The sequence below is a fragment of the Cynocephalus volans genome, chromosome 2 (genome assembly GCF_027409185.1).
Source record: "Cynocephalus volans isolate mCynVol1 chromosome 2, mCynVol1.pri, whole genome shotgun sequence".
NCBI lineage: Eukaryota > Metazoa > Chordata > Mammalia > Dermoptera > Cynocephalidae > Cynocephalus > Cynocephalus volans.
Window position 1 is genome coordinate 101828483 of NC_084461.1, and position 13516 is coordinate 101841998.

Genomic DNA, 13516 nt, shown 5'->3' on the forward strand with positions numbered 1-13516 from the left:
ATCAGGTCAAACGTCCTAAAACTAAAAATAGATACATCTAATTAAATATTTAGTGAAAATATTTCATGCATGAAAATTTGTTACCAAATAAAGATTTCTGGCCCAAAATGGTTTGTTTTCATGTTGGCAGCAAAACTATTGTATTTTTAGCTAAATATGTATAAAACATCAAATCTTTTGCTTTAAGCAACTTGAGGTAGGGGGCCTTCAAGTGCGAGAAGCCATTTTTCAAACTAACTATGGAATCAGTACTTATATTATTATACTATTTAGCTCATGTATTTTCTGAGTAAACAAGTATTATGGGACCTACAAGACCACTGTCCTCATTGGGGTCAAATACTACAGTATAACTGGAAAATATTGTCATCATTTAGACAAAACCCACTTATTCTGATGTTCATCATGTATGATATATTTTTTTTCCCTTCAGGGGAAAATGATATAATGTCAACTTAACTGAATATTAAAGGATCTAGCCAAACAGCAGAGCTGGTATATGTGCACATGTGTGTATGCATGTGCAAGATTGTGCATGGATGTAATTGGGAGCATTGCTGGGAGAACACAGGGCAGTATGCAAAACACTACTGGTATGTTACATGCAATGCATTAATAGAATGCTAGAAGATGAGTCTGTAGAAGGAGTCATGGACCAGATTTTGGAAGTCTTGAATGTCATGCTAATAAGCTTGGAATTTCCTTCTTCTGTTTATACACTACTTATATTCTCAAATAGACAAACATTTTGTTAAACTGTACTTTTCAAAAATTAAAAAAAGAAAAGTTATAATTTGGTTTATTTGACCCTGGGAAAATGCCTTTTGTGACTTGTATTTCATGTATTTGTTGCAGTTGTCCTTTTGTAACTTTTATCAAACTTTGATGTAAGCTCAGGGTTTTCAGTTTGTCTACCACTCTCAAACAGCATGGCCATCCATGCCTGTGAGTTTTGGGAATTTTGATGAAGAGCCTTTGGAATCACACGGCTTGAGGGAGCAACAGAAATAAGCTCCATATTCAAGTGAAAGTGATCATTATTCTTGCCCTGTTTCTGTACTGTGGAGTACATTCAGTTGGCTAACTTTTTAAAATTTGCTTGTTTGAAATCAGAATTTTAAACTTGGCAGTGGTATTATGTTAACATTTGTGAAATTTTCATTAATGGCTGGATTGTTGTTATTTTGTTTTAATTAGTGTAACCAAGACAAAGAGATTCTATTATTTCTTATGGAACATTTTTTAGAAATTGAATACTTTAGCCTCACATTGCACCTCTCATTACTTAAGACAGCTTGACACCTTATCCGCGTGCATGCGTGCACTCTCACACACACAAATTATGTTAGCTACTGTTATTTTCTTATTGTTGTAAAAAACATAGCAGATAAAATTTACCATCTTAACCATTTCTATTTGTTCAGTTAATAGTGTTAAATATATTACATTGTTGTGAGACAGATATCCAGAATTTTTTTCACCTTGCAAATCTGAAACTCAGTATCCATTAAACAACAACTTCCCTTCCTGCACCCCAGCCCTTGGTAAATCACCATCTTACTTCTGTCTTTATCAATTTGACAATTTTAGATACCTCATGTAAGTAGAATCATGCAGTATTTGTCGTTTGGGGGCTGGCTTGTTTCACTTAGCATAATGTCCTCAAGATTTGTTCATGTTGTAGCATGTGGCAGTTTTTCCTTCCTTTTTAAGGCTGAATAATATTCTGTTGTGTTTTATTGTATTTATATACCACATTTTGTTTATTCATTCATCCGTCAATGAACACCTGGGTTGCTTCTACCTATTGGCTATTGTGAATAGTGCTGTATGAACATGGGTGTGCAAGTATCTCTTTAAGACCCTGCTTTCAATTCTTTTGGATATGTACCCAGAATGGTACTTTTGGGTCATATGGTAATTTTAATTTTTGAGGAAACTCCATACTGTTTTTCATAGCTGTTATACCATTTTACAATCCCACCAAAAGTACACAAGAGTTCTCCACATCTTCATCATCATTTATTATTTTCTGGTTGGGGGGGGAGTTGACAATAGTCATTCAAATGGATGTGAGGTGATTTATCATTGTGCTTTTGATTTTCATTTTTCTGATGATTAGTGATATTGAGTGTCTTTATATACTTGTTGGCCATTTGTATATAATCTTTGGAGAAATGTCTATTCAAGTTCTTTGGCCATTTTTTAGTCAGGTTATTTGATTTTTTGTTGTTGTTGAGTCTTTATAGGAGTTCTTTATTATTCTGGATATTAACCTCTTATTAGATATATGATTTGCAGGTATTTTCTCCCATACACTCTATTGATTGTGTCCTTTAAATTTGATATGGTCCCATTTGTCTATTTTTGCTTTCATTGCCTGTGCTTTTAGTGTTAGATCCAAAAAAACATTGCCAAGTTCAATGTCATGAAGCTTGCCCACTGTATTTTCCTCTAAGGATTTTATAGTTTTACGTCATATGTTTGGGTCTTTTACCTATTGTGAGTCAATTTTTGTATGTAGTATAAGAAAGGGTCCAATTTTATTCTTTTGCATGTGGTTATCCATTTGTCCCATTTGTTGAAGAGACTGTACTTTCTACATTGAGTGTTTTTGGCAGTCTTGTTAAGATTACTTAACTACATACACAAGAGTTTATTTCTGGGCTTTGTATTCTATTCCACTGGTCTTTTCATCTGTCTTTATGCCGGTACCATACTGTTTTGGTTACTGTACCTTTGTAATATGTTTTAAAATCAGGAATTGTGAGTCACCCAACTTTGTTTTTCTTTTTCAAAATTGTTTTGACTATTCTGGGTCCCTGGAGATTCCACATAAATTTTAGGATGAATTTTTTTTATTTCTGCAAAAAATGCCATTGGGATTTTTTAATAGAGATTGCATGGAATATGTAGATCATTTTGGATAGTATGGGCATACTAACAGTATTAAGTCTTCTAGTCCGTGAACATGGGATATCTTTACGTTTATTTGTGTCTTTAATTTCTTTCAGCAATGTTTTGTAGTTTTCAGTGTACAGATCTTTCATCTCTTTGGTTAGGTTTATTCCTATGTATTTTATTCTTTCCGATGCTATTGTAAATGGAATTGTTTTCTTAATTTCCTTTTCAAGTTGTTTGTTGTTGCTATATGGAAACAAAGCTGATTTTTGCATATTGATTTTGTATCCAGCAACTTTGCTGAATTCATTTATGAGTTCTAACAAGTTTTTTGTGGAATCTTTAGGGTTTTCTACAAATAAGATTATGTCATCTGTGAAAAAATAATATTGCTTCTTCCTTTTCAGTCTGGTTGCCTTTTATATGTTTTTTTGCCTAATAGCTCTGGCTAGGACTGCCAATATTGTGTTGAATGGAAGTGGCAAGAGTGAACATCCTTGTATTCTTCCTCATCTTAGAGGAAAAACTTTAAGTCTTTCACAATTTAGTATGATTTTAGCTGTGGGCTTTTCATAACAGCCTTTATTATGTTGAGTTAGTTTCCTTCTACTTTTAATATGTTGAGTGTTTTTATCATGAAAATGTGTTGAATTTTGTCAAATGCTTTTTCTGTATCAGTTGAGATGATCATGTGATTTTTCCCCTTCATTCTTTTAATGGAATATATGAAGGCACTTCAAAAAGTTTGTGGAAAAATAGAATTAAAAGATAATACAAATATTTCAATGAACTTTTGGAAGACCCCTTGTATTACAGTGATCAATTTTTGTATATTGAACCATCCTTTCATTCCACAAATAAATTCCATTTGGTCATGGTGTATAATGCTTTTAACATGCTGTTGAATTCAGTTTGTATTTTGTTAAGGATTTTTGCATTAATACTTATCAGGGATATTGGTCTGTAGTTTTCTTGTAGTGTCTTTGTCTGATTTTGTTATCAGGGTAATGCTGACCTCATAGAATGAGCTTGGAAGTGTTCCCTCTTTAATTTTTCAGAAGAGTTTCAGGAGGATTGGTGTTAATTCTTTTTTAAATGTCTGGTATAATTCTCCAGTGGTCTCCAGCTTTTCTGTTTTGGGGAGGTTTTTGATTACAGATTCAATCTCCTTACTCATTATAGATCTGCTTAGGTTTTCTATTTCTTCATGATTCAGTCTTGTCAGGTTGTGTGTTTCTAGGAATTTATCCAATTCTTCTAGATTATCAAATTTTCCTCATACAGTTGTTCATAATATTCTCTTATAATCCTTTTTTTTATTCCTGTGGCATCAGTTGAAATCTATCCCTCTTTGATTTCCAGTATTAGTTATTTGAGTCTTCTCTCTTTTTTTCTTAATCTACCTCTTTGTCAATTTTGTTGATCTTTTCAAAAAACCAACTTTTGATTTATTTGATTTGTTTGATTTTTAAAATTATTCTTCTGTTTCTTATTTTGTTTATTTCTGCTCTAATCTTTATTGTTTCCTTCTTTCTGCTGACTTTGGGCTTAGTGTGCTCTTATTTTTCTAACTTCTTGAGGTGTAAATTTAGGTTGTCAACTGTCTTCTTTCTAATTTACTCATTTACAGCCATAAACTTACCTGTTAGCACTAATTTCAGGGATGGCTGGTTAGCACAGTTGGTTAGAACAGGGTTCTGATTACACCAAGGTCAGGTGTTTGGATCCCCATACTGGCCAGCTGCCAAAAAAGTACTAATTTCACTGCATCCCAAAAGTTTTGGTATGTTGTGTTTTCATATTCATTTGTTCCAACGTATTTTCTAATTTCCCTTGTGACTTCTTCTTTGACCTATTGGTTGTTTAAGGATGTGTTTAGTTTCCACATATTTGTAGATTTTTCAGTTTTCCATCTTCTGTGGATTTCTAGTTTCACTTCATTGTGATCAGAAAAGATCCTTTGTATGATTTTAGTCTTCTTGAATTTAAGATTTGTTTTGTGGCCTAATGTGTAGTCTTATGCAGGAGAATGTTCCATGTGCTCTTGAGAAGAAGGCCTATTCTGCTGTTAAGTGGAATGTTTTGTATATGTCTTTTAGGTCCAAGTGGGTTGTAAATGTTGTTCAAATCTTCTATTTTCTTGGTGATTTTCTTTATTTATGGCTCTGTTCATTATTGAAATTGAAGTATTGAAATCTCCTATTATTATTGTATTGTTGCCTATTTCTCCTTTTAATCCTATCAAAATTTGATTCAGATATTTAGGTGCACATAAATATTTATGATTACCTCAGAGGTTTGGTGCATAAATATTCATAATTGTTATATTCTTGGTGAATTGACCCTTTTATCATCTTGTATATAGGCCCTTTTTTGGTCTGTTTTAACAGTTTTTGATTTAAAGTCTATTATGTCTGATTTTAGTATAGCCACTCCTGCATTCTTTTGATTACTATTTTCATGAATATCTTTTTCCATTTTACTGTCAGCCTTTGTGTGTCTTTAGATCTACAGTGAGTCTTTTGTAGACACTACATAGTTGGCTCTTTTTTTTTTTCAATCAATCTGTATCTTTTAATTGAAGAATTTAATTCACTTATATTTAAAGTAATTACTGATAGGGAAGGACTAACTATTGCTATTTTGTTAATTGCTTTCTATACATTTTGTACCTTTTTTTCCTTCCTTTCCTCTCTTGTTGCCTTCTATTGGGTTTCATTGATTTTTTTTTTTGTATTGATATGCCTTGATTCCATTCTCATTTCCCTTTTTTGTATATTCTATAGATATTTTCTTTATGGTTACCATTGCAATTACATAAAATATCTCAAAGTTATAGGATTCTATTTAAAATTGATAATAACTTAATTTCAATCACATACAGAAATTTCTTTTCATTTACAGCTCCACAGCCCTTCTCCCATTTGTTATTGGTGTCACAAATTACATTTTGATATACACTCATTTACCACGTAATTATGTTTCAGTCAATGATGGACTACATATATGATGGTGGTCCCATAAGATTATAATGGAGCTGAAAATTTTCTATCACCTAGTGACATTGTGGACATCATAATGTTGTAGTACAGTCACTTAATTTTAAAAATAAATTTAGTGCAGCCTAAGTGTACAGTGTTCTTAAAGTCTGCAGTAGTGTACAGTAATGTTCTAGGCCTTCACATTCACCACTCACTCACTGATTCACCTAGAGCAACTTCTAGTATGCAAGCTCCATTCATGGTAAGTGGCCTATACAGTTATATCAGTTTTAATTTTTTATACTCTATATTTATTCCATCTCCTCTGTGTTTAGATATACACATACTTATCATTGTGTTATAGTTGCTGCCTGCAGTATTCAGCACATTAACATGCTGTACAGGTTTGTAGTTTATACCATATAGCCTAGGTATGTAATAGGCTCTGCCATTTACACTCTATGATGTTTGCACAGTGACAAAATCACCTAATGACTTATTTTTCAGAATTTATCTCATCATTAAGCAATGCATGACTGTATTATATACACATTAGCATAGATTTGTGAGTTTTTAATGTTTTTTTAAAATTTGAATTCCATGCACTCAATTTATAATAGTACACATTGCTATATTTGTCCGTATATTTATCTATACCAGAGAACATTATGTTTTTGTATGGTTTTGTGTTGCTGTCTACTGTCCATTCCTTTTAACGTAAAGGACTCCCTTTAGCATTTTTTATAGAGTGGGTCTAGGTAATGAACTGCCATGGCTTTTGTTTATCTGAAAATGTCTTAATTTATCCTTCATTTTTGAAGGACAGTTTTGCTGGATACAGTATTCCTGGTTAACAGATTTTTTTTCTTTCAGCACTTTGAATATATCATCTCACTCCCTCTGGCCTTCAAAGTTTCTGCTGAGAAATTCAGTGATAATCTTATGTAAGCTCCCTCATAGGCGATAAACCACTTTTCCCTTGCTTCTTTTAAAATTCTGTCTTTGACTTTAGACAATTTGATTATAATGTCTCTTGGTGTGATTCTCTTTGGAATTTCTTAGTTGGTGTTCTTTGAGCTTCTTGAATCCGTATGTCCATTTCTTTCCACAGATTTGGGAAGTTTTCAGTCATTATTTCTTCAAATAAGCTCTCAGCCCTTTCTCTCTCTCTTTCCCTCCTAGAATACCCATAATGCATATATTGATCTGCTTGATATTGTACTGTAAGTCTCTTATGCTCTCTTTATTTTTCTTTTTTCTTCTATGACTCAATTATTTCAAGTGACTTCTCTTCAAGTTCACTGATTCTTCATTTTGCCTAAATCTGTTGTTGAACCCCTGTAATGAATATTATAGTTTCTTTTTGTTGATATTCTTATTTTTGTTCATGCAACATTTTTCTGATTTCATTTAATTGTATTCTCTTTTAGCTCAATTGAACATCTTTATTACAGTTATTTTAAATTCTTTATCAGGTAGCTCATAGATAGATAGGGTCAGTTTGATAGATCATAGGGTCAGTTTCTTGAGTGTTATTTGTTCCTTTGATTGAGTCGTGTTTCCCTTTTTCTTTGTATGCCTTGTAAAACAAACACCCCCACCCAGTCTTTGCATACTAGCTTTCTGCAGGGAAAAACTTTCACCAGTCAGCCCAGACAGAGGTTCTAGGTCCTCTCAAACCTTTTCTGATATCTTACTCCTCCTTACATCTGCCTGAAGAATTGCAGCTCCTGATGTCTTTGTGGGGAAAGGAGGGCTTCCTAGCTTACCACCATAGCTATTGTTATTTTAAGAAGTGTGTTTTCAAAGTTACATTCTTTCCCTTTCCTCAATGTAGCATTTTATGAAACACCGCCTTGAAACAAAACAAAGCAAAATATAGGAAACAAAAACACGGCTTGACTGCTATTTCTAGGGATATATCAAACCATTTGTTCACATACTGATTCAGTCTTTACTCCCTCCTAACTTTTTGCATGGAGGTGATGTAATGAACTTGCCTTGCTTTTTCCAGAACTCAGGGGTAAACCTAGGCCTATCATTCCCCTTTAAATGCTGGGAGGACATATAGTATTGCTAGATGATGCTGATTAAACCTTTGGAGGTTTAATAATATGTGCCAATTAGCCAATAAACTTTTCTACTGCAATTTAAAAACTTCACAATTTTATATCATTCCTAAAGGTTTAGGCTTTGAAGAAATGTCAAATTTGATCTTGTATGCTTACCTTCTGAAAAGCCCCATTGACTCTCTTGAAGTTAGTTGGAGATAACTTGGTTTGAAAATGTTGACTTTGGGGCCGAGCCCGTGGCGCACTTGGTAGAGTGCTGCGCTGGGAGCGCGGCAACGCTCCCGCCGCGGGTTCGGATCCTATATAGGACTGACCGGTGCACTCACTGGCTGAGTGCCGGTCACGAAAAAAAAAAAACGACAAAAAAAAAAAAAAAGAAAATGTTGACTTTGTAAATAGAAAAGGAAATCATTAAAACACATAAAACACACCCCAAAAAAGTGAACATAGAAACTAGAAACTAAACAACAAGGTCAAAGATTTGGATTTCTGTACTGGCCAGCTGCCCCTCCCCCCCCCCCAAAAAAAAAAGAAAAAGGAAAAAAAGAAAGAAATTGTGAGCTAGAATTAATAGATTGTTGGAAATGACCACAAAAAATTACGTACATGAATCAATGCCTGTTTGCAACAATTTTCCACTTCTTCAGTTTATGTTGCTCATTTTATGTCATGTGAGTACAACAGTGAGATCAGAACAGACAGCACATTCTTTCCTTATTAATGTTCACTTCCCCAAAGGGACCTTGAATAAAATAAACATATTTGAGCAATCTTTAGCAACTACTTTGAATTGTTTTCTCATTACAGAATCAACTGAAAGCAGGTTGGGTTGAGTTGAGTTGGGTTTCATTTAATGTCACTTTTTTCTACCCATCATACATATATACACAATATTACTTAGCATCTGTAGCACTCATAAAAGTTTCTCTAATTCATATGAAGTGAAAAGAAGGAGAGTGTTTAAGTCCTGGCTTTGAAACTGTTGTGCTAATTGTGAACTTTTTTTGCTGAGTCTGTACATTAAAGAAGGTAACAATCTCAGCATGTTAAGATCATAACTATTAGGTTAGTGCTTGGAGGCAGTAGCTGTGCTGATGTGAGGCATTAATGGCTGAATGAATTCAGTCAGATATGCTGCCTCCATTGTCTTTGTGTAATGGTATTTACTAGATTTCAAATGGACTGCTGAGAAAGATGAAATATAATCTCATGTATTATCTCTCTCTTGAAAAAAGTAGATAATGAAATTGTTTTCTTGCTGGCATATATCTTATTAACCTTTGTGGTGTAAACTTAAAGAACAGATGTCTCTGAAGAGTTGAAACCTTTTACTAAAGTGGAATGTTATTAAGTGCATTCATAAGTACCAGGAATCATGGGGTTGAGTACAGCAGATATGTTTAAAAAAAACAAAAAAACAAAAACCACTGAGAGTATAATGTTATGAAATATTCTGAGGTTTGCTGGAGAAAAAAAAATTCAGTGTAAATTGTATGCAACTAAATTCTCTTTTCTTTGTTTTTCTTCTTTACAGAGCCTGGAGAAAGTGCTTGTGGAATTCAGTCACAAGGAGTTGTTTGATTTTTATAACAAGGTCTGTATTTTTAAAATAATTTTCTGATATGTGGGTTTTTCTGTAATGTCTCCTTCATTTTATGAATTCTTATTTTTTAATGCCCCATTATGGAGCTAAGTTCTTTAGACTTTCCTTACAAACACCTTATGTTTCATAGTAGGAAGCATAGTTTAGATGAAGAGAATCTGAAAAACCAAATCAAGAAGAAAATGGAAATAGTTTTAAATAAAGCAATAGGATTGTTGCTTTAATGTAAAGCATTAAGTAATGAATTGTGTGATACCTAGCTACACTGACATTTTAAATATAGATAATGTTAAATACTTTCATTTCTGGGCAAGCATAAAGGGAAACATGGAAAAGAAGATACCAGGCCTTTAGAGATTTATCTTTGAGTATATTTCATGTTTCTTTCCAAATATTGATTTTGTAATCAGGAAAATGCACTCCCTCCACCCCCCAACTTTAAAATCTTATCATATAGTGATAATTTAAAATGAAACAGCTGGGTGTATTTAAAACAGTAGTATTTAGAAATCTACCTCTTTTACAAATTTGAAAACTTAAATTGCATAAAAAGAAAATAATATTCTTGGTGGTATTTTTATTGCTATGTGAATGGATTTAATATGCATAGTTACCAGTGCCATTCTTTATCTTCTATTTGAATGTTTGTAAACACTTCATATTAATGTCTTTACCTTCACCAACTTTCTGTACTTTTTTTTTTGTCTTTGTAAATAGCTAGAGACCATACAAGCACAGCTGGATTCCCTTACATGATGTTTTCGAAGACTGGTTTTTCCATCACACTCCTGCCACCTCATTATTTTGCATTGAAGATAGATTGTCTGGTTGTGTTTTCTGAAGGATTCCGTGGCTTTTTTTCTGTAAATTATATGGCTTATCACCTCTAAGACAAATAACAGACAAGGGAGATCATTGTTAAGAGTACTGAGGTTCTGATATACTTTCTCTGGTTCTGTAAGCCAACAGCAATTGTTAAGAACACTTTTGTTTTAGAGGGAAAAAAATGAATACCATATTGTTTTTACTGTTATGTTGTTGCTTTATTGCCTGACCTGTTTATTTTTTACATACTTGATGACACCTTTATGTATCAAGAAGGGTCCTTGGATACAAGTTATAATGTGTTCTCTAGCAGAATATAAAACTTCAGTAATTACATTAACAAAATTTAAAAAACAGACACATGCAATCAAATACATTATGACATTTTTCCTTGAATATGATGAATATATTTTGCTTGGGAAATAATATGAGAAAGAAATTTAAAATAGAGCTAGTAGTATTATATCAGCTAATTTTCAATGTGAGCTTCTCTGTTCACTTTAATTTTTTGAGTTTAATGATTTAATAATAGTCTCTGTTCTTATGTGTTTTCCTTTGTACGGCATATTAGTAATGATTCACTTCATAGTGTGAGAAACAGCTTCAGATCATGAATAAAAATAATCATAATGAGTGCCAAATGGGCATTCTTAAAATTTCAAATCAGACATCTTTTACATTCTCTTTCTATAAATATGTTCATTGATTTCAGTCAATAAAATTTTTTGTCTTGGGATTAGTTGAAGTGTACAGTATTTTTTATTTTATGTATTTTATAGTATATTTTATGCTATGAATTTAAGTAAATGTGAGTATGGTTGCCCATAAAAAAAAAAACAGTTTAATTTTTAATGAATGAAATATCTATCATATTGTTTCCAGAGAAAGAGAGATTGATTCAAACATGACTTTCTTCACATGAAGGAAATCAATTTCAGAAATATCCTATAGTTAAACAAACAAAGCCATTAAAGTTGAAGTACATTTCTCGTATGTTGTATCTGGGTTATACCACTGTTAAATGTCTCTCAAATAAATGTTCAGTATATGGAATTTATGTCCTCATTTGTTCATATGTGTATTTGCATGTCGTTGCTTAGAAAATTGAAAATTTGGATTATTTCAGGAAGCAAATATTACAGTTGTTCATAGTTGATTGATTTTAAAAGTTTTTAAACTCAAACTTTTATTGATAGTATATCTGTAAGCATGTTTGTAATGTAATGAGATTTGTTTCCACATGTGGCTTGTGGGATCTCTCTTACTTTTTTATGTTCTGTTCACCAGTTCCAAGAGGTACTATAAACATTCTTTCAGACTTCTCATATACATATAAGTATACATCATTCCCAAGTTGAATTTGTTAGACCTTCTTGACAGTGGCCATACAGATTAAAGTTTTCATTGGTTTAATAGCCAAACCGAATTCTCAGTGTAGGTATCTAAGTTAAATATGATGGTTAGAAATGAAGTTTTCTAAAAGTAGCTCATTTTACGCCCCCTGAAAGAGATGGTTTTATACTCTCTAAGAGTATATCTAAACCTACGCAAAAACATGGTAAATAATATTCTCCCCATTAACCTACTTAACAAAGTCTGACTCAAAGGCACTGAAGAAAGTGCAAGAAGGTATTATTCCAACTAAGAATACAATTATTCCTGAAATGTATTTATTTGAAGACAATTTTATCCTTTAAGGCATTCCATTGATTATGATACATAAGTCAAAGAAAATGTAGCATTTTCAGAGTATTAAATGTATGTTACTTTTCTATAAAACTGAGCTGGGTGGGGGATTAGTGGGGAGTGGAACCTACTATCTTAGTAAATAAAATATGACATGAGGATTAAATAAAAATAGAATTACTTGTTAGAAAGAGGAAATAATGTACTATTTTCATACCTGCTATAAATAATATTTGTAATTCTTCCCTGATTATAAAATATCACTATTTTTAACTAGGAAATACAAAAACATCATAAAGAACTAATCTAAACTTACAGAGTCACATCATCCAGGAATGGCCATTAGTGACATTTTGGTAGATTTTATTACATTTTTTTTTTCCTATCCATATATCTTTCTCATTAGTTTTTCTTTTTTACCTAAAAAATTGGGGTAATGCCATAAATACAGTTTCATACTTTGTTTTTTTAACATTATAACATGAGGATTTTTCATATCCTTAAATATTGTCCAAAGCATTTTAATGTTTATCATTTGAATGAGCTGTACTTTAGTTATTCCCCTATTTATGGACATTTATATTATTTCTAATTTTTAACATAATAAAGAACTTACTAATAAATACTATTATATGTAAAACCTAGACCACATCTCTGATTATTTTATTAGTATAGATTCCTAGAAGTGGGATTACTATGTCAGAAGTATGAAGATTTATTTCAACTTTTGTCTTTAATGGGATTTTTTATTATAAAAATAATAGTTGCCCATTGTAAAAAAAAAAAAGGAAAATAGAAAGTTGCTCTATTTTGCCATCTCACTCCCTAGAAGTACCTACCTAACTACTACAAAAATTTTGATTTATATCTTTTTGGACATCTTATATAACACAAGTATACACACCTCTTTGTGTATTTTAAAAAATTTATTTACATTTATTTCAAGGCCTTTGATATATATTGCTAAATTATTTCTCGAAAGGGTCATATAAATTTGTACTCCCACTACAGTGAATGGGAATTCACCTGCCTCAAGCCACCTTCATTAGTCCCTTCTTCCTGTGATACATTTTACCCTCAAACATAGTTCCTGGCCTCTTGAAATGTAATATATTAGTCAATAAAAATAAGCAAATATGGAATAAATGGACAAGTATGGAGCAAAATATAATTGGATTCTATTAAGAAAAAACTCAAGATAGGACCAGACTTAGATTAGGGCATCAAGGAAGGATTCTCTGAGAAGCGAGATTTGAGCTGAGTCCTATAGAATAAATTAGAATGACACAAAAGAATAGAATGAGAAGCGTTCCAGACAGAGAGTGGCCCATGCAGCATCCCAGAGGTTAAAAAAGTCTTAGTGCATTTCAAGGACCAAAAGAAGAATAGCTCGAGTATAATGAACAAATGGGTAGTGGAGTGTACTATAATTAAAGAGGTAGAAAGGA

At 32.3% G+C, this 13516-nt stretch overlaps 1 protein-coding gene across 3 annotated transcripts in view; it reads left to right on the top strand.

Moving 5' to 3' along the window:
* The window catches only part of COMMD10 (COMM domain containing 10), a 207098-nt gene extending 195635 nt beyond the window's left edge, over positions 1-11463 (top strand). For 2 of the 3 annotated variants that reach the window (XM_063086798.1, XM_063086799.1), the window contains exons 5-6: positions 9489-9548; positions 10275-11463. In XM_063086798.1, the coding sequence (XP_062942868.1) occupies positions 9489-9548; positions 10275-10313 (99 nt within the window). In that variant the 3' untranslated portion in view covers positions 10314-11463. The remainder of the gene's footprint in view (positions 1-9488; positions 9549-10274) is intronic. The other variant, XM_063086795.1, reaches the window with a different exon arrangement.
* Positions 11464-13516: the final 2053 nt, after the last annotated feature.